We start from the raw sequence: 22,628 nt of genomic DNA, 5'->3' as shown, positions 1-22,628 counted from the left end.
TAAACTACTCATCAAAGTATCTTTGCCTGTCTAAACCCCTGTAGACTTTTAGTATTTTCTCTTTTGTCCTATAGCCGAATGCGCAGAAGGATTCAGATCCTTCAAAAAGTTTATTTCTATCATGTGTCTGCTATTTCATTTCTCTTCGATTCAGGGTGTCTTGGAACCTATTGGATCTCCGAGCTCTAATATTTATGCTTGAAAAATACTTTTTTCAATTTTTTCCAAACACGGAAATGATGGGTAATCATTTCAATTGTATTTTAAACAATTTTACTGATTTTTAGCGTGATGGGGGTTTATGTAGCTTCACTCTTATTTGTTGGTCTATTTTGACCGGACTATAACACGTAAATGAGGTCAGAAGAGGTTATATAGCTGTCATAAAAAAATTGGATGTGGCCGAAACAAAATAATAATTTTTTTGACTGTAGGTTCATCAAACAAATGAAAATTATCACAAAGTTCGAATGACAAAAACAGTGTTTACCACTGTAAGTTTATATTTACGACATGACACCAAACGTGATGAAGCATTTCATAAAATATTTAACTAAACAAAATATAAATGTAGATGCAAAGCTTCGCCAGTATAAACAAACTCAATAGACACGTCTTTCCAATTTTAATATCCAGATAAGTTACGTGAAAAGACGCTTATAATTTATTTTAGTTTGCGTTCCCATTATTAAACACAGATATTTATTTGGAATAATTAAAAGGATAGATTTACGATGTTTTCATTCGTTTATTATTTCATTGTCGATTTAAAAAATTATGGATACAAAATAAAAATATTTGTGAATACAAATACTCCAAAATGCCTTGGAACTTTATCACTCGCTCTTATTTCCATAGTAGAGGAGTTATCGGCAACGCTAAAGACTTGCCCTGTATGTGAATTCAATGGTATTTAAAACAATTAAAAACGAAATCTCTACTTGTTATTTATACTATAAGGGATGTGTATAACATTTACTAGGCGAGAACGATTTTACCCCCGAGCGATAGCGAGGGCTGGTAATAAAATTAGTACAGTTAGTGAATTTGATTTGCATGAAAATTTCGAATAAGTTTCGTTTTATGCTCAGTATCAAAAATGACAAGTCCGATTGACGCTTTTTTTAGGGGTAAAAACTACCTTTAAGTGAAAAAAAATTAAGTTTTAATTAAATTACTGTTAAAATCTTATTCAAGCACGAATATTAAATAGTGTTTCATGTTCTAGAATGTATTTTATTGTGTATATTTGATATTTACAATCACGTCTTTTAAGAGTAACTGCGCATAGGCAACTGAGTTAAGCTTGGACATTGGAACATCTTCACAAACGAGTCTCGTTATGAATTATTTTCAGATAAGTCTACTGCATTTCATTGTTTCCCAGAAGCTATTGGACAATAATTATATCCTTCATGTGACTTGTTTAGGCTTTCCCAAATCAAAGTTGATGGATGTTTATATGTACACACTCCCACGCACTTTTTGGTTAGACGTTATACAGATAAAGACTGAAGTCGAAACGTCAATTTTTCATGAATCTTTTAAAAATTATCAAAAAAAAACAGAAGAGACCTAAAATCAAGAACATTTAGAAACATTAATATATATAAGCGGTTTCTTATTGGGAACGTGGCAATGAAACACCAAAGTGGACCAACTTCTTGAGCTTTCGAATACTGTATGTATTCATCGTCTGGGAAATAATTAATTAAGATTTTCGGTGGTTTTTAATTTTTAAAATCATAGGATTTAAAATTCAATATTCGAAGTCATTGATAGAAATATTTCTATCAAAAGTACACAAATATCTACCTATATAAACGTTTCTAAACGCTTACGCGCACTCAATGAGAATTCCTATGTTTTTCCAAAAAAATATCATTGGTTTTTTAACCATAACTCATTTTCAAGTTATAGTAACCTGTAAAAAAGCATTTTAATGGAAATTTCAGAAACTATACGCTCATGTAAATGAAAAATCTTTTAGGCTCTTTATTTTTTAAAGGAAAAGGGTTGAGAGCTCGAGAGGTCATTTTTTCACTAAAGTAGATACGACAATATCTCCTTTATTTTCCAAATTACAAAAATAAAAAAATTCAAACTCAGAGTTATTATGTACTTTTACGTACATTTTTCAAAAAAAAACGTATTTCAAACCGGTCTAACTTCAGAATCGTATGAATAACACTAAAATAAAACTAATTGTAAAAGGTCTACGTTTAATTTTAATAATAATAAGAATAATGAGAACCACAGAGATGAAAATACAGCGAACCATCAAGGTAGTCACCCTCAGGAACCGAATAAGGAGTCATGACATAAGAGAAGAATTGGGCGCACAGGATGTGGTGAGGTGGATCGGGGCACAAAAAAGATTCTGGAGGGATCACGTAGAAAGAATGCCTGAAGACAAAGCGGGCTATAAATCAGAGGCCGAACTCACGCAGACCTGTAGGCAGACCATCAAAGAGGTGGACGAGAGCTGGAGCTCAGCTTCTCAGGAAGATCCAGAAACAGGGCCAAACGTACAGGATCGAACAGGACCTGGTCCTATTGAATGAGGAAGAAGAAGAAGAAGACATAGATCGGCTAGAAACGTACTCCTATCTTGGAACCTCAGTAAATGCGAAATGAGACTAGGCATCAGAAATACGATCAGGGATAGAAAGATCGCGAGCTGCGCTTAACAACATGAATAAATTATATAATAAGGAAGATATTTCTTTACGACTAAAATTAAGTGGTGCAGATGCTTGGACCACAACCCACGCCACTTTAAAAAGACTGGATATATCGGCTTATTTTGAAAATATCCTGGTCGGAGCACATCACCAACATGGAAGTTATCCAGAGACTGGGGAAAGAGAAGGAATTTGTCTTCACTTTAAACAAAAAAAAATGGAAACTGGAGTATTTTGGACACATACTAAGACATGACACATACCGTCTTCAGCTGTTGATTGTCCAAGTGGATAGTAAGAGGGGACCAGGGAGAAGACGGCATTCATGGTTGCAAAACCATGTGTTTGTCTGTTTAGAAACGCAGTAAACAAGATAATAATAGCCCTCTTAATAGCCAACATTCACAATGGATAAAGCAATGAAAGAAGGAGTCTGCCTCAAGTTTCAGGTCACCATTGTCATTTTGTAAAATTTCTCATTTTAGTTATTAAGTATATAAAAATAGATCGATCGATAACCGGACGTTGTCTAAAATAATGTTTGTCACGTTCAACAGCTGTCAAAATAACTTTCAGAAAGCATCAAAGACAACTCTACAAAAGAATTATCAAGATAACTACAAAGTAGATGCTTTCCAGACCACAACTACCATTTTTCTTAATTATCTTAATACTTGCCAAACGCGCTTGTCTGAAAGAGATAGGGACCGGCTTAAAAAATTTTTATCTATTTGCTTCATACGATACTAGAGGTATTTAAATACCCAGTTTGTTGTGTCTTCTAAGTAAATATCTATAAATTGGATTGCAAAAAAATATGAGAAACTCAACGAATCATCAAGTTTTGTTTGTAGTGATCTACAGATCCAATTCATAATTAAAAGTCTAGTAAACAACGGTTTTTACCTCAGGTTCCCTCAAGACGTGTCGATTTGCTTGAAATTTTAACAGTAGATAGTAAATACCTTAAAAGGCAAAATCTACCTACCGTATGTCTATATCTGCTTTTACTCTGGGGAAGAAAACCACCCTAACTAGGAAACGGTATTTTTTTGTTGAAAATAACCGTGGAAATCGAAAGAAAAAAGCATTCTAAGCACTACTCTATGGGTTTTTTTTTCCGAATAATCAATACTTGTTGACTTATTCGTGATAGAAATTTTAAGTTTTTCTTACAAAAAAGCATAGTTTTAATCGATGATTTTTCACAAATATCTCAAAAATTTGAGATTTTATCGAAAAAAATTGTAAGTAGATTTAAGGTAGCTTTTAAAAAAATAGAAAGAATGTGTTTTTTCTGGTTATAGTCATAATAAAAACTGATGTTTATTTATGTGGAACTTATTTAGTGAACTGAATATTTCGAAAAATTGCAAACTGTATAAGTATTTTAATTCAATACAAATAATAGGATCAAGAGAATGGTTTAGAGAGCTTGATTGTGAAAAAAATTATGGTTACAATGGAAAACATATTTTTTTTAAAATTTTTAAAATTTTCTTCCAATAAAATAACATATAAATGTGATAGCTACATTGAAATTGCTACAAAACAAAAAGTTGGTGTTTTTTTAATAAAAATTTTGTTTATTTTTTTCTTATCTTCATAATTACCCGAGATATAACCTTTCTAATTTCACAGTAGAGTGTGACTGATACCGTTTCGGAGCCCTTTGAATGTATCTCTTTCAAAAATAAAGGGTTCAATACATTCCAAAACTTTTTAGCCTAATATATTGTAAATTTTCTTACAAAATGATTTTGTAATCTACCTAGCACAAAAATTATCATACATTTTTTTAATTTCGTAACAGATAAATTTTGGAGTGTGTGTGTGTATATCTATTCACATGGTGAAAAAAACCGGTATGGCACTGGCAACATCCGCTTTGGTGAAAGGAAATTTGCTACATATGCATGAATAAATATAAAATGGGTTTTTGAAATACATTCATTAAGGGTTGAAAAACATAAATAGTATCCTAAAACATCTTGTGATCTTTATTTTAATTCTACAAAGATTTTTGACTTTTATTTTATTGAATTATGACAATAAGGGGTAGTTTTCACCCCGTACAATAATTTGCACATATTGGAATAGGGTAGATTTTGATGTGAAGGGTAAATAGAACTTGATTACAAAATTTTGTTTTTAATCGATGCGTCACGATGGAATTCTGAGGTGATACTATGTTTTACCGTTGTTTACTGGACTATAACTTTCTGTATATGTAGTAGGATTATCCTCAATCTATATTATGTTGGATAAATTCTTCTTATCTTATAATTATGTCTTTCCAAGCATCTGATTGTATCTCCGCGGCCTCTTCCTCTAATTTTTCCCATGCTTTTCTTTTCTGTCATATTATTATTTCCATAGTTTGGTGACACTATTATATTAAGAAATTTTACTGCCGGAGTTAGGATTATTAAATTGGTTTGCCATACTTAATAGTACCAATAAGTGCTGCATTAGCATCCTTGTTAGTTCATTGGTGTGATTCTTTGCAGTCACGTTGTTTTAATTTTGGTTTCTGTAACTTTTATTCTTGAGATAATAAAAAAATTTATTGGTGTCTGGCGAACTGAAATTATGGTTTCTGTAACTTTGTTTTTCAGATTTGTTCTGGCGATTCATCTGACCACTCAATAGTACCTCATTATTTGATGTCTTCATTATCTTTAGTTTTTTCTTTAAATTTACGCAGTGAGATCCATGAGTTATTAGCATAATAAAGAAAGAAAGAAAGAAAGATAAAAATAAATAAAAAAAACTGTGATTATTTTTCAATATATTTTACTTAATTCCTACACACTTTTCAGAAAATCTGATTGTAGCTTCCGTACCACTATATAAAGCATTTGTAGAGTCAAAATGTTGGTACTCCGCCTGTTTAATTCCTGCATTTAAATCACTTAATTGTCCTTTAGCTTTGCTAGTAAAAAATGCTTGGAGGCGGTTAAATCAAGGTTAAAGCAAGTGCACAACTCGGCTGATTTAGCCGCGCCTCTTTTCGATAATTTTTTGACGCAATGTCAAGTGATGTGTAGCATTCGTGGTTGTAGTCAATCAAAAGGATACACTCGCAGTCCTAAAATAATGTAGCCATCCTTGTTCGTGATATTTTCTTTTTTTTTTGGCACGTGCCATGGAATCTCTTTTGGATGTCGAATCATAGTAAAATTGATCGGATTACACTTTCTTGATCCACATGACAAAGTTCTAAAAATCGCTCACAACATTCTCCTCAACTTTGCTTTTACACAGCGCTGAGAATTCGAGACACTCTCCTTGGTCTAATATTTCTCATATTTGAATGCTCATGTAGGATCCTTAGAACACTTGCTTTGGAAATGCTGGTTTGTGATGCAATTTATTAGGTTTTTAGTTGCCGGAACAATTTATTTCACTAATCTAATGTTTTCTGGAGGACCTCCCGCACGTGGGTTATCTTCTAATTATTCTCGTTCCCAGCGAATTTTTGAAAATAATTGACAGAAGTAACCGTTAACTGCTTCCATTCTGCTTTCGATTTATGTTGGTGTTAATCCTTATTTAGTAAAAAAAAATTAATAACAGCGCAAAACTCAATTTGAGACATTTTTCAAAACTATTTGACTGAGTGTTCGTTCGAACTCTACTATAATAAAATGGATCCAAGTAGCAAGTTGAAACTTACAATAAAGGTTGTAATATTGTTAGCTTTTTTTTTGTTGAATAAGTGTAATAACGAAGCCGGTCCTGTAAGATAATTGTGTTTTAGGGAATAAATAAAAAAATACGTAGGTACGTTACCTTAAATCAAAATAAAAGCAAGTGGGGCTCCAAGCGAGACAGTTTTGTCTAAAATTAAACACATGCTGAAAGCCGTTCTTCCTGTTGTGACGACAGATACAGAACTAGAATTAGAGATGGGAACTAAACGTTTTTCTCAAACGGAACAAATGAAATCTATATTATTAAATATTAATTTTTCGCATTAAATGTTAAAGGATCGATTTTTCGGCGTTTACGGTCCTAAATTTACGGTCCTACGGTTCTAAATTTTTCATTACGGCATAAAATCCACAAGAGACTGTATACTGCATTTTCCGTTGCAACTATTCTAAACTATTAAGAATACACAACTTTGACCTCCTTACTGTATGGAAAAAAACTATGGTGGCGAGGGAGAAAACATAAAAACAAGTTTAACTAGAGGAAGTAAAAAGGCAGGAACAATAAACAAGATACTTATCTCCAAGAACATTTCACAAAGAACTAAGCTATATCTATATCAGACAGTCATTAGACCGACAATACTTGGAAGGATATTAGGAGGGAAACATATGGAGAAGAAGGACAAACTAGAAAATAACGAATGTGTATGATGAACAAGAAATTAGTAGAAATATAAGATTCATATCACAAGGATGATTGGGACACTTAAAAATAATGTCGAAACCAAGAATGGCAAAGAAAATACTGATATAAATATGGCAGGAATACGAAAAAAAACAAGAGTTAAAATATGGTATGCGGAGGCACAAGGAGATCTAATGGAGGAAGGAGTTCCATGGAACACCCAACAAGTGCCTTGAACTGATTGTGACGCTGCCTACATAGGGCAGACATCTCAGTATTTAGAAAATAGACTGAAAGGTCAACAATACGAATAAAAAAAATAAAACTGCGTTAACGAACTATGGAATATCAAAAAAACATAAATTATGGAAAGAGAGAAATGCTTTATTGTCAAAAAATTGTTACAATGTGTAGACAGAAGCTTGTAAAATTAAAAAATAAACAAAAACAACTACATAAAGATAAAACAAATAAAATAAAATTTCAAAATACTGGAAACAACCACAATGAGCAGGTAGAGGTAAAAGTGTGTAAACAGCATAGAAAAAAATATTTCAAGCGTTTTCTTGTTTCAAAAATGTTAGCGTTCCAAAATAACGGTTAATTCTCATACCTTTGATCCGTTTATAGTTTCTCGGGAGACACGTTTTATGGTAGCGTTTAATGCTTTTCGGATCAGAAAGTATGTCGTTTGGACGTCGTTTAATTTTACGTTTGATTTTAATAGTTTAAGGTAACATTTATCTAATGTTGCAATAAAATGTCAAGCCAAGGACTACAAATATATTATTTCGTTCGGGAAAATCTTTAGAGAACATCATTTCAAAGACCAGGCAAGTTACTCAAATAATGGTAGGGTAAAGTTTAAGATACCTTATATTAGTATATTGTTTGAATTTTATTATTTTTTGGTCAAATTAAATCGAATAAAAAAAACATGCCAAAATTTTGTTTATATTTTTTTAATTTATGCTAATATCGGCGAGTTCCACTGGCGTACTTGACGAAATATTGCCTTTTCGCAGATAAACATTCTTTATTTTTCAAGGTAATGTCCTTTCAACTCTACACAATTAGTCCAGCGAGTTTCCAATCTTTTGAAACAATAAGAAAATAATATTTCGCATAATACCCATACCTCTTTATTTGTCTAAAGGCGCTTTCCATCAAAGTTATTTTTTCAAATGTTGAGAACCCAGCTGTGACATATCGACAATTAATGTGATTATGTTTGAAGATATCGTTTAAATTTTTAATGCGCACGAGCTTTTGATCAGCATTAAGCAATTGCTGCAGCCATCTTGTAGATAGCTTTTGCATATGTAACCTTCCATACAAAATATTGTAATATTGGTGTTGGATTCATATATTGACTTTTTTATTAGTTATCTTAAGTGAAAAGTTCTGGACGTTTAGCATCATCCGTGTCCATACTGTCTCTTTGAAAGCAGAAAACCATTTACACATATTTATGTAACTTTTCCTCGGCTCTTTCAACTGTTTTTCCACGTAAAAAATGTTTAGTTAATCGATGTCAGAGTTATGTAAAATTTTACAGATGATATTGGAAATCTGGCTAATTTTGAAATCAGAGAAGTATTTTGACTAGTAAAAGAATGACTGTACAAGGATAAATTTGTGTCGCCAGTTTTTCAGAGCTTGTGACACTTTTGAAAATGAAACAAGAGTATTCATGACCTAGGAAGAATATCCGGATTTTACACTACGGGGTATTTGGCAGAAAATTTAACACCAAATTTTGTTCAAAACAAGTCAAGTTTAAAAACAAGTAAAAAAATCTTTTTAAATGAATAAATGTTCATTTAACCAACTTCCAGCGAACTGCGCAACTTTACCTTACGAGGATGTATTGATATCTAGTTAGCCTAGACCAGTTCCATGCATAAACAAAATATTGCGTTACCATAGCAATGAAAAATAACTTATTAGAAGTGTAAGTGTAAAGTTTAACGTTTAAAAAAGTAAACCAGGGTTACGCAATAAATTAAAAGAAAAAAGATGCCCACCGAATTTGTGACAATCGAAAAATTGGAGTATCGAGCCGTCTTGCGACCGTGAAAAATTGAACTGCAAGCTTCAAAAGAGGTAAATTTTCCATTGAAGATGATGACCCGAAAATATCGATGCAGTTTGGACATGGGAAAAAATGGGTCCCCAAATGTTTGAATGTTCACCAAAAGCGTGCAAGGGTAGAAGCATCGCGTTAGATCTGTGCTCGATTTGAAAACGATGTAGACTTCTTTGTCTACCGAATTGTTACTATGGATGAGACTTGGGTACATTTCTACAATTCAGAAACAAAGCAACAATCTATGGAATGGCGACACTCTGGTTCTACAAGACCTAAGAAGTTTAGTGTCAAAAAATCTGCTGGAAAAGTTCCTGCTTCAGTTTTTTGGGATTGTCATGGAATAATCTTGATTGATTTTTGGAATTAGATTACTATTCGACATTACCGACCACTCTACAGGAAAAAATTAAAGAGCAAAGACGCGGAAAGCTATCCAATGGTGTTTTGTTTTTGCAGGACAACGCCCTTGCACACAAATCTTATGTTGCTATGCAAAAAATTCGTGATTTAGGGTTTGAATTACTAGAACACCCCCAGATTTGGCTCCGTCCGACTATTATCGCTTTCCTCAATTGAAAAAAAGTTTAAAAGGTCGTAAATTTTTTTCAAACGAGGAGGTAATAAAAGCTGTAGAGGTCTGGTTTGCAGAGCAAGAGGAAACATTTTTTTGAAAGGTCGAGAGACGTTGCAGGTTCGCTATATCCAATTGAGAGGAGAATATGTTGAATAATAAAATATTTTGACATTGAAATTTTGTTTGGCTATATAGTAGGCTAAGAATTTTTCAGTATATCCTCGTACAATAGTAATAATGTTAATTTCTCTTTGTTTCAGTACTAGTCCAAGTCAACTTCAAGAAGTTACTCTGGAACACGATGGAACGTTTTCAAGTGAGTATATTCGAATATATTTTTACCATCTATGGTAGTCATATTTTGCCAATGCATCGCCAAATTCTTGTTCAACATCGATGTATTAAATATACCCAAAAGAAAATAATCATACGATAGCCAGTTAACAGGATCATGAGATTATTTTGTAACCAACTATTAATGGTTTTATTCTTGAGGTATAACCCAACATCAATACCAGTCAGTTGACTGTAGTTTTTGAACATAAAGTTGAATCCATAGATATTTACGACGGAGAAGTTTTTGTATACCAAATCAGTTTCCTAAAATTGATTCTGAATAACCACAATAAAACACTACGTTTAATCTAGGCCGTAGGAAGTATCTTTTTCTCGTGATCTTTCTCTATTGTTGATGTTGGTAGTAAAAGTAACTCAAACAATCATGGAAATAAGCTTGAGAAACAAATTTCCGAACTCTGTACAAGAACCAAACGGACTAGAATATGACAGTATACAGAGGATGGTAAATGTCAGACAACGCTCTCGTGGAGCCAAAGAAAATGCTTGAAAATTTACGTGGGCAAATGGACAACAATCCCTCGCGAATATCTATCATTTCAGCACTACGCGTTATATGTGCAGGAGTACCTTGATGTTCATTTTGGAGAATGGATAGAGCAGACGAGGATTCGTTGAGTGGCTCGCACGATCATGTGACCTCACACCCCTCTGGGGCCTTCTCAAGGACCTCTTTTTTGCAAGAGGACTACGCACCCTTCCCGATCTTCGAACTGCAATTTGAAGTAAAATTTGAAATTCTTCGTGGACAGCTTGACATGCTTCGCAGGACTTGTCTTTCCGTTAAGAAACGTTGCCGTAAATGCATTGATCAAGATGTCGACCTCTGTAGGTAGCGTAGCCCAAGCTGCGTTGGTCAGTATACTAGCAAAGAAAACGAATAGTCTTATAAGATAACATTTTAAAGAACTCGAAAAAGAAAAAAAAAGAATTATAGGAAGACCCTGAAAGAGATGGATAAAATATATCGTTACTGTAGCCCGAAAGCTAAAAACAGAATGTAAAGAGCTACACCTGACTTACACTGAATAAAAGATGGTTGAATAAGAAGTCATTATAACGAATATTTTTTTAAATGAGATACATTAAAAATATAAAAGCGATGTTGGAGTCGACGTGTGTTTCATTCAGCTTATATTTCATCTTTCAACAACGGTTTCCTAATCTTTAAATTGGGTTGGATGTTACTCGTCGTTTGTTAGTTATAGTTATAGTTATTTTTGTATTTTTAAATGGCTACGATCCAATAAAATTTTATTATAAATTCTACCGAGTGAGCGACTTTAAGGAATAAAATTTATTCATAAAGGAAATGCTAGTAGGTACGGAACAGCAACCTTAAAAATCTAGTAGTACACAAAGTGATCAAAGTCTAAATAACTTTGCTAGAAAATTTGTTGTTAGTTACGAGGTGTGGATACTGCATTTCACACTATTTTGTCTCCTTTCGACCTATCAGCGCTCAAAATGAAGAACGTGAACCTCCGATTCCTTTAATACGTATTACACTCCAATGCAACGATACCCACTAAAAATTATCCAATTATATGTAACCCATACTGCACTCATTATTTTCCATTTGTTCACTCAACATTCGATATCAAAATCTGGAATGTAATTCTTGAAGTGGTACCGAAGATACTCATCACCTAAAGAGGAAGACTTTACCACAAAATTTCTGCCTCATAGTTTGCGAAAGAAGCCTCGAGATTCGCTTATTTGAAATGCGGTTTACTCACATTTTGATTATATTCATTCAAATTCGTAATGTTCGAAATTATAATTTAGAAAATTATAAGTTCTGATTTCGCAACTTTAAAGGCCTATAACTCAGAAACGAGAGATCGTATGAGAACATATTCCCAGAACACCCTCTATATATGCTTTTTGTTTGATGAGTTCTAATAAAATTTAATTATTGAGGTTCATTGCCCAAAGTAAAGTAATAAATGAATAATACCAAATGATAAAGTGAAGACTGATAATGTGCTTACGAGGTTAAGTGACTTGAAATTGTTTTTTTTTCTGATATTTCCATTCGCAGAAATTTTGCGAATGCATGCAAATACGAATATGAATAAATAGGGGAATATCCGTGAATGCAACCGGCGAATTTTCGGCCTATCACTGTTTTCTATGTTAGAAACATATATAGGATGGTCCAACAAAAAGTTTGCAACTAGCATTAATATTAATTTCGACAAATCGCTATTAGATGAGTTGTTATAGGTTTTCCTAGAGTTTAGTGGTTGTTCTAGGTTTGTTGTATTTTGCTCCAGAGTTGCATAGGGCTGAGAACGAAGCTTTTACAGATAATTGAGTTTGTTTTTTTGAACTGGAATGACATTTCCAAAGTATTGCGATTTTAGTGATTGTTTGGGGTTGTTCCAGGATTGTTTTGTGGAACAACTTAGCGATTACACCACATTGAGGTGGTAGTGGGATATTATAATTTTTTTTTGGAAAACAATATTCTGGAACAACTGTCTTAATTGTAATACCTTAAAAGTGTTTTTGAAAGTTTCATTCTCAGCCTTATGCCGTTTTGGAATGCAGTAGAACAACCTTCAAAATTTTTGAAACTTCAGTGTGCGGGGATTAATTTCATTATACTTTTTGAACATTTCAAAATTTACATACAAATAAAAATTGTGTACACAAATTGGAGCAGATGTAACTAGACGCGATACTGAAAATTGGAATGCAGATATGGATCAACCTAAAAAATAATTTCAGAAATCACTATTTCCATTGAATCGTCTATATAACATTTTATTTGTATTGTGGCAATTCGAATGATATATTTAATTTTCTTTTTATGTTTGTAATGTTATTTTTCAGTTTGCAACTAATTATTGAAATGTAAACACTTACTGAATCCTTGGTCGCTGTTGTTAATAGCATCAAATAGACACGTGAACGGGAAGACAACGGTAAAGACAGTAAATAACTAATAAACTGGAATAAACATAAACAAAACTTTTACTAAACCACAGTAGGTATAGTTAACTCTTCATAGGTAAAGTTGATCTATTTATTCTCATCCAACTTTTACTAAAACTTTTAGTAAGAGTTAACTCTTCCTAGGCAGAGTCTACTCTCCCCAACAATCTACTTTTCCTGTAACATATACAAGATATAATCTCTATGCTATATCTCACTATAAGTTAACCATACTTTAGGCTTCTCTCTACGGTTCAAGTGCTTGTTCCCTCCTTTCATACTTTCATGAACAAGTGGCGTATTTTTCAAAATTCATTTATGATATCTGAGAGTCATTGAGTATAAGAAAAGGTCAATAACGTATAATCCGATCAATTCTATAATCTGCTGCAATTTTTTGTCAATGAGAATCTAATCATATACGTTGCACTTACACTTTTATTAATTTAAATAAGCGAATAAGAGATTTTTATTTTGTGATAATCCCATATGATAATGTGATAAGGTCCCATGATCATTTTTGAAGAAATCGCCACTCCTTATCCTGTGGTTTTAAACGAGGAGCAATTTAACGATTATAATTTTCTTTAATGATATGGGTGTTTTATTTCATTGTGTTCAGTAACCGAAGAATTGACGAACCTTCATTATCATTATTTTATTTCCAATACAATTAAATCGATAATTGAGTATTCGAGGGTGGAAATACAATATGTTGTATTCCAATAGTCAATATTCCGAAAGGAATATCCACAAGTTAAACAAAAATATATCATTTAATTGTTACAGTCTATTTCGGAAATGTATAGAGTAATAAAATGGGGAATTCCGTCCAGTTGGGCTCAATTTCGGTGTCGGCCATAGGTGTAGGTCTTAAATATTTTGAGGTTATGTAAAAAAGGTGTGAATACAAAAATTGTAGATCTTCTCATTACCTACAACTTTACTATTTGCCTTTTTTTCAATAGGACTTGTAGTTTTGTCAGAAATCGTTTTTTACCCCTGGCCTTCCTGACCTCAAATCGCCCGTAAACTATTTTCCCTTCAATTTTTATTATATTCTCCTCTTTTTCCTACTATCATTTTTTTTTTGGTTTCAAAAATTATTGACCTTGGTCTAAAATAACAAAACTAGACGATTCGGCACCATTTGCTACTTCAAACACTCATTTATTCTAAAAGAAAATAATAAAAGTAAAATTAATGGTAGGTGTTTTTAAATTTTGTCTTGAAAGAATTATTGTTCGTATTTGTCAGCAATAATAATTTTTGTACGATGAATCCAAGCGTACTCGGCATTTTTAAATTAGGAACACAGAAACAATTAAACGATGCCTGACGATATTCATCTCATAAACGGACATTTTCATTTCCATTAAAAATACCGTACCCAATTGAAAGTTATTTCATGCCAACTAAATGTATGGTGAATAATAATTTTTAAAATAAGGCAAACGGTTTTTGGATTTTAATATACTTGCATTAAAATTGTAAATTCATATAGATTTTCTGGATGCATTAGGGAAATCTGCAGTATGATATGAAATATGGTGTCGTGCGTTAAATACGGCAGTGTTCAAACCAAAATATAGGTATTTAGCTCCATATACTTGTCCCAGTGATGTTCAATAAGTTCCATACCAGATTCGTAGCTTTCAAATTCTTCTTGTTGTTCTTCTTCTTCTTGATCTTCTTCTTGTTCTTCTTCTTGATATTCTTCTTGTTATTCATCTTCATTCGAGGTGCATGTAAATTGCGATGTATCGCATGTCACCTCGTCCGAATCAAACGAATCCTCCATTGTTGGTGATTCAACGTTAGAGCACGACCGGACTTGTCAATTTGTACATGCCAGAGAACGAAACAGTCTAACTTTTTTGCAACCACATTTTGCACTGCATCCCTTTTTGCAGCTGCAAAAAATTGTGTTGGGCAGTTTTTCCGGCGCGGGTGGAAGTAAAGATTGGACTGGTTCTAATGCATTGTTCACCAACTTCCAACCCCAGTCTGTAGGGTCTAGTTGATTACCAAGCCACACTTGAACTTGGTAATATACCCGAAAAAGATGTTGATGAGCAGCAACTGGGATTGGAGGAAGACAAGCTAATTGAACTTGTTTTTTACTTTTGGTATTTTTATATACTCCGTACATAGAAAAAAGAAAGCGAATGCCGTTAGTGATAATTTCTTGTCGAGTTGAATTACTGCTTCTAAAAACTTCAGCACATTGAACTAAATTTTGTTTTCCAAACATTTTAAAAACTGTTATTTTACCCCTCCTGTAAAATGCAGACTGGGTTTCTTTCTACCTGATATTCTTATAGTTATAACTTACGTATATTTTATATTTAAAGTGTGAGTTATAATGATCGATAGAAAAATATTTAAACATATATTACAACTCGGGAGATGTATACAGTGCTTTTCAGATAAAAGTATCCACCTTTAATAACTTTTGTAATACTGGTATTTAGAAAAAATCCAAAAACACGTCAATTTATGTTGGAAGGGGCAAGCATTATGGCTTATTTAAACTTACTGGAAAAGCCACCCCCTCACCCCTAGCAGCATCCCCTTTATGTTTTAAATTACTTGTCATATTTTTTATGTAAAATTTGGATACTCCTCTTTGAGCTGATTTCAAAAATGTATAATACTTGTAGGTCAAAGTGGTTAGTTTATGAGATAAACAATTTTTCTTTTAAGAGCACAAATTTTACTTATTATTTACTTTCACCTTATTTGCCTGTACTAAAATGGGTTGTACAACAGTTCAAACTCTTTAATCTTTTTAACTGTGCTATTTATTATGAGGTTACAATAAGTGTTCAAAATGAGTACCATTCACTTCCATACAATGGTATAATATATTTTGAAATGCCTCTCTGACATTGCTTAATACGGCTGGATTTAATTGTCGGCATTCATTTTCTATCCTCTCTCGTAAATCATCCAGAGATTCTGGTTGGGTAGCATAAACTTTTGTTTTTAAATACCCCCATAAAAAGAAGTCTAGGGGTGTTAAATCCGGTGACCTAGGTGGCCACTCCATCATCTCCATCCTACGAGCGGGGAATGTTTCGTTTAAAAATTGTCGGACAGGCATAGCATAGTGTGGGGGAGCTCCGTCTTGTTGAAATACCAGTAAATTTTCGGAAAGGTTATCATCATTTTCTATTATTGTTGTAATACGTGGGTCAACCCCTTCCCTGAGTAACTCAAGATATGATTCACCATTTAAATTTCCGTTGATGAAGAAAGGTCCGACAATGTGGTCACCTAGGATACCACACCAAACGTTTAACTTTTGGGGATGTTGTGTATGGAATTCACGCATAATATGTGGATCACTTTCAGCCCAATATCTACAATTATGCCTACTTACTAAGCCATTTAATGACCATGAGCATTCATCATAAAAGCAAATATTGTTTAACAATTGTGGATTATTGTTATTGTTGACAACGATTGGGGTTGTTGAGCCTCTAAGCTGACTTGCCCTAAAATTGCCACTTGGATTGTTTCGTTATTTACGAGTCCCTCTCGCTTATGCACTTTATTGCAAACAGACCATGTTGTGGTAAATTTCTCCATCAGTTGAATTACATACTTATGAGTTGCATGTCTTCCGTCATGTAATTCGTTAAATATTCTAGCAGCAGCTCTTGCACAATTATTATTTTGGTAGTATAAACCTACAATTTCAATTCTTTCTTGCAAAGAGTAAACCATTTCAGAGAAACAAAATAAATTTATCAAATTACACTATCCATAGTGACTACAAATTCTAGTTGACAATGTCAAACTTCAATAAAAAGTACAGTTTTTTGTTGTTTGGATTTTTTAAGTAGAATAAATAGCACGGTTAAAAAGATTAAAGAGTTTGAACTGTTGTACAACCCATTTTAGTACAGGCAAATAAGGTGAAAGTAAATAATAAGTAAAATTTGTGCTCTTAAAAGAAAAATTGTTTATCTCATAAACTAACCACTTTAACCTACAAGTATTATACATTTTTGAAATCAGCTCAAAGAGGAGTATCCAAATTTTACATAAAAAATATGACAAGTAATTTAAAAAAATAAAGGGGATGCTGCTAGGGGTGAAGGGATGGCTTTTCCAGTAAGTTTAAATAAGCCATAATGCTTGCCCCTTCCAACATAAATTGACGTGTTTTTGGATTTTTTCTAAATACCAGTATTACACAAGTTATTAAAGGTGGATACTTTTATCTGAAAAGCACTATATACATGGCGTACTCATGCATGTTATGACGATTACAACTTTTACAACTTTTTGAATCGTTATATCTCAGAAACGGTTGCTCGTAGGAAAAAAAGTATACATTTTTTATAGATAATTTTATCTACAATTTTTGTCTGAGGTATTTTTATGATAAAACTTACCGTTTTGCTGAAAATCGAAAAAAACATTTTGTTTATTATCAAATATTGAACGATTTCACTGATTTTCAGCTTATTATGATTTGATGTAACTTCACTCTTATTTTTTGGTCTAATTTGACCGGACTATAATATCAAGAGGATATTATTAGATCCATAGAGACGTGCGATCCCATTTAAAAAAAGGATAAGTTTCATCAGCTTTTAATTATTAGTACATTTCCAATAAAGTGTGTTTTTCAACAAAGTTTACTCAATTTTTATTATTTTTATTCATGATTTCAGCCTACCACTGGATATTAACAATTGTATATTATCATTCATAAGTACTGACGATGTTAGTATATACATATAAATATCATTGACCGTTGTCGTCACTTAAAACGCGATATTGTGTTGGTTAGAGGTCAAATGAACCAGTGCATTTTTATTTAGTCTGCCGCCGTTGGACAATATTAAATATTTAGAACGTAATCGTTCCTTATTAATATTGATAGGTCAATCACATGATTTTTAATGAGGGTAAGAAACAAGCTGAATAATGATGATCGGATAGAAAAAGGATCTCTCTCGTAACATCCGTGGGTAGTTTAAAGGAACCGTGACTTGACAACACTTAAGCTAGGTTTCTGATGTCTATTTGACATACAGAAGTGTCTCATAAGCAATGTCTGTTTTCATATATGAAAATTTCCACGCCTCAATTCAAATATGTCCTAACTTCTAAGACTAGTATCTAATTCTAAAGTACTTTCTTTAAATCATTCTCTCTTTGGTTATTGACGACGCAGTTTTTATAAAAAATAGTATCGAGTGTGATTAACATGTTTTCTTTGATTATTAATTGTGATTTCAATGTTTGCAAATTGCTTTTTAAGACGACGCCATCTGAAAGTTATTCGTTCTGTATTCATTTACATACCGAAAGTTGCGTTTTGAGTGTTCCATGTAGTGAAAGTGACAGTTCTGTACTGCAAAACACTTTCGGGACGCTCTGCCACTTGAATGTTGACAGTTGACAGTTTCACTTCGATGATTTTGCATAACCTTAAATTTTTAATTTTCTGAAATTATTTGTTTTGTCTAAATTAATGAATATGAATGATGATGAAAAAGAAAACATCAGCGATGAAGAGTTACTAGAATCCACGCCACCTGATCTCACCGAAGAATGCAATGCGGTCGGTCTTAATTCGTTGCCGTATAAATTTCGTGCAAGTTACGAAAAACAGTACGAGCTCTTTATGAAGTGGTGTCACCAGAGAAAGTCTACACTTTGGCAAATACGGGAATGAAAGTGCGCGTTACTGGATGATGGTAGTAGGGATTAGTACGATCCCTCATGGAAATACACTTGACCACTATTGTCAGTTCTAATGTGTCATTGTTTTGACTGGATACCAAATATATATTTTATTCTGAGGTACAGAATTTAGTACTTTGATTGATTTACTACTAATTCGCCTTTGTTATCCGATTACTTTTTATATACATTTTAACTTCATGCCTCTCGTATGTTTTCGACGTTAACTCTGTATTTGCCAAACTGTAAGTATTTATATTGTCTGCCTTTCTACGATCGACTGAGCTAATAGTCGCGATCAACCCGCTGGACACCCCTGATATGAACTATATTATGTTTTTCAGAGGGAGTAAGAAAACTACTTCTATAAGAATGATAAATATCTATCTCGTCCTACTCGCGCGTGCGAATCGAAAAGTGCAAATAGTATGTTTTTACTTCGGGTTTATTTTTTTATTGACAACGATGTAAATAGATTACAAGATTTTAAATTGATCTTTTTGAAAATACTGCGTAGATCTGAAACGAAAGAATGTTTGTTGGCACGTAAATTTCTTGGCTTTTTTCCATCTTCCCACTATAAAATTTGTTAGTGGAACGTTACGAATATGATTTTTAAAGAAACATGCAATATACAGTTTCGGGCAATAAGAAACGGATCGTTGCAGTTTAGTGGATTATCCTTAATAAATAATCTACCATAAAAAATTTCAAATAGCACCTCTTGCTCTTCCAATAATGTACGGTAGGGATTACGAGGGTTGTCTTTGTCTTTTCTGGAGCACAATCGCCCTGTTTCGAGTGTTTTTTCGCTTCAGGAGTATAGTTTTTTTTATGTAAAAAGCAAGCACCAGAGGGTACACACTATTACAGTCAAGTAATTCGAGTGGTTCCTACCGTGTGGAGATATTGAACATCTGTAAGTTGTAGTTATCGAGAAAGACGTGCCTTGGCAGCTTTTTTCCACAGGCTTGCACTTCTCCAAAGGAAAAACCTCTTTAGTCTGCATACTTTCAAATTTTGGTGACGTTATTCAAATGTGACATGACATACGTCAGTTTTTATACTGTATGATTTGTAAGTAATCAAGTTAGTAAACAAGCAGAAACGTCACATTTGACAGACTTCATCAATTCGAAAAAATCTATTCACTCAAAAATTACACGTTTGTGGCAGTCGAAGAAGTTTTTTGTTTGGTATTTTTTAACTTATCCAAAATTTCATTTAACGATTTGATGAGAAAAGCTATTTTTTGTTAGTTGTTTGTGGCTATCGAATATTTTTAATATGCTCTACGTTGAATCATTCCAAATTATAATTCGACGGAATGGAATTGAGTAATGGACCAGACACGAACCCGTCAAAACTATCAATTTACAGTTCGCAAACATCTTTTGACGATGCAGAATCAGACACAGATGAAACCGGTAATTTTTTTCCGATTTATTTCTTAATTATAATTTCTTACAAAATTTCTTTAGCCTACCCTCTTAGGATATATCACTACTAAACGGTGATTTCACTAAAATTTTTCAAATTCAAGTAAAGATAAAGAGATAAATTCCGAGCTTTGAGTTTTATTAAAAAATTATGTCTTAATGGTCTTCCGAGAACGTATACATTCGAAGAAAAAAAATTAAAAGAGTACCAATTAGAAGGTGGACCAAAAAGAACGCATGAATTTCAAACCAATATAATTTGCTTTATATCAATTACATACAGAATGGACTCACATGAATACAATGTTTAGATTATCCAATTTATTACTTTGTTCATTGGAATATCGATATGCACTGTTTTTAGTGAACTGATCACTTTTAGGAGATTACTTCATACAGATGGCGTCCTTCTACGTCGATACACATCAAAAGTCTTTCTTCGAGGTTTTCTATTATTCTTGACAATTACCGTTCAGAATTGGAGCGCGCCACCTAGTGGAGTAGCGTGGACTTGGAAGAACCGACGCCCTAACTCTGTCGACATATTGTAAAGGTCGCGCTCTGCGTGGATGACCAGACTATTTCTGCTTCATAACTGATCCAGTTGTACGAAAATATGCAACCCAACCAAGTATTGTGTTGCAACCAGGTGTCGAATGTTCAACAGCGAAAACGCGATGCGTCACAGTCCACTGCGCCACACTAAAAAGAAAGAGGAAGACATCACTTGGTGGTATCACAATAGTTGTATCATGAACGACATATTGGACGCACTTTTTACTGCTACCACTACATAATTACACGCGTGCTTCGATAACCAAATTTTGGTCTTCAAAGGTCGAAGATAAACTTTACTTGGTTATTGAAACTCATCTCAGGTAGTCTAATTATGAGTGAGGGTATAGTTGTACCAGTAAACAGTATAAATATCACCAACACGTTTCCAGAAATTCCAACTATTAGGATGGTCCCATAAGTACCTGACCTGAACTAGAAATAGCGGCTCGAAAAATACCACTGAAGTACACAATGCTTCAAGTTTGAAGACGTTACGTTGTTTAGTATTTGTTTGGCAACCATCAATAGTTGTAAATATGGAAAAAATAGGTCATCGTTATTTGATACAATATTTTTATTTGAAATGCGTTAGCCTAACCAATATAAAAGCTGAATTAGATTATACTCTGGGTGAGACTGCTCCGTCGTTATCAACAGTAAAATATTGTACAGCAGAATTTAAACGAGGCCGTACGACCTGCGACGATCAGCATCGCAGTGGTCAACCAAATGAGGTGACAAATCCAGAAATGTACTGGTTGATCCTCGACTGAAAAGTGCGCGAGCTAGCTGAGATATTAGGCATTTCAAAAAGTGCGGTACATCGCATATTAACTGAAAATTTGGACATGAGTAAGTTGTGCGCAAGATGGGTGACGCGTTTGCTCCCAATGGAACAAAAACAGTGTCATGAAGATGTTTCCATCGAGTATTTGGCAACGTTTCACAGAAATATTATCGAATATTTGCACCGTTCCATAAACATGGGTGTAACGTGAAAGAACAATCAAAACAATGGATTGAGAAGGGAGAACCGGCTCCAAGGATGGCAAAGACCATCCATCTCTAGGCAAGCTCATGGCGTCGGTTTTTTGCGATGCGCGTGGGATAAATTTATCTGTCTATCTTGAAAATGGAAAAACTATTAATGGCAAGTATTATGCGAATTTATTGCAACGTTTGAGCGAAGAAAGCAGGCGCATTTGACTAATAAAGTATTTTTTGCATCAAAACAATGCAGCAGCTAACACGTCCGTGGCTCGGTGGTCAAAGCTTTTTTAACAATGAACTTAATGAACATCGCTGGGAAAAGTGTATGGAGCTAAAAGGAGATTACGATAAAAAATAAATATATTTTTTCCAAAATTTTTGTAAAGTTTCTCGAAAGTTTCCCATTTCTTCATAGTTCATAGTAAAATTGTCAAGGACAGTTGAGCACATATGCTTTCTGATAGGTGCGTCGTTCCCCCTTTGAAATTTCAAAGGCCGATATCTTTTGAAAAGCCAACCAGGCACCTTTACTTGAACCTTTTGACGTCACTTGACGTGGTGTGCGGTTTATTCCTCCTCTATGCGCCAGCGATATTCCGGATTGTCCGCGATGCCCATAGTGTGTAGATGGCGAATTAGAAGACCGTGTCCAATTAAAAGGCCTTCCACCAGTTGAAATTCGTGCCAGTGGAGCAGTAGTTTGGCAAGGGAGGCAGCTTTAGCTTGATTGATCCCAATCTGAAGCGGGTCAGATTCATCCTTGCTTTTGTCGCCAATCTCGCAATATAGAAATTTCCCGAATAAATAATAGCAGATTTGCTATGCCAAATTTTTGCGGGATTGTTCGGGATATTTTGATATTTTCTTATTGAGCCAAGCATTTAATTCCTCAGTTCTTTACGTTGAACATTATATTTAATAATAACTTAAGAAAAGAAACT

The 22,628-nt window shown here is 33.6% G+C and overlaps 1 protein-coding gene across 4 annotated transcripts in view; it reads left to right on the top strand.

The window, feature by feature from the left end:
* The window catches only part of LOC130451652 (centrosomin), a 95,196-nt gene that overhangs the window by 38,962 nt on the left and 33,606 nt on the right, over positions 1-22,628 (top strand). For all 4 annotated transcript variants that reach the window (XM_056790833.1, XM_056790817.1, XM_056790823.1 and 1 more), the window contains exon 2: positions 9,955-10,010. In XM_056790833.1, coding sequence (XP_056646811.1) covers positions 9,955-10,010 — 56 coding nt within the window. The remainder of the gene's footprint in view (positions 1-9,954; positions 10,011-22,628) is intronic.

Source organism: Diorhabda sublineata, chromosome 1 (genome assembly GCF_026230105.1).
Source record: "Diorhabda sublineata isolate icDioSubl1.1 chromosome 1, icDioSubl1.1, whole genome shotgun sequence".
Classification (NCBI taxonomy): Eukaryota; Metazoa; Arthropoda; class Insecta; order Coleoptera; family Chrysomelidae; genus Diorhabda; species Diorhabda sublineata.
This window is presented reverse-complemented; position numbering and strand designations above follow the sequence as displayed.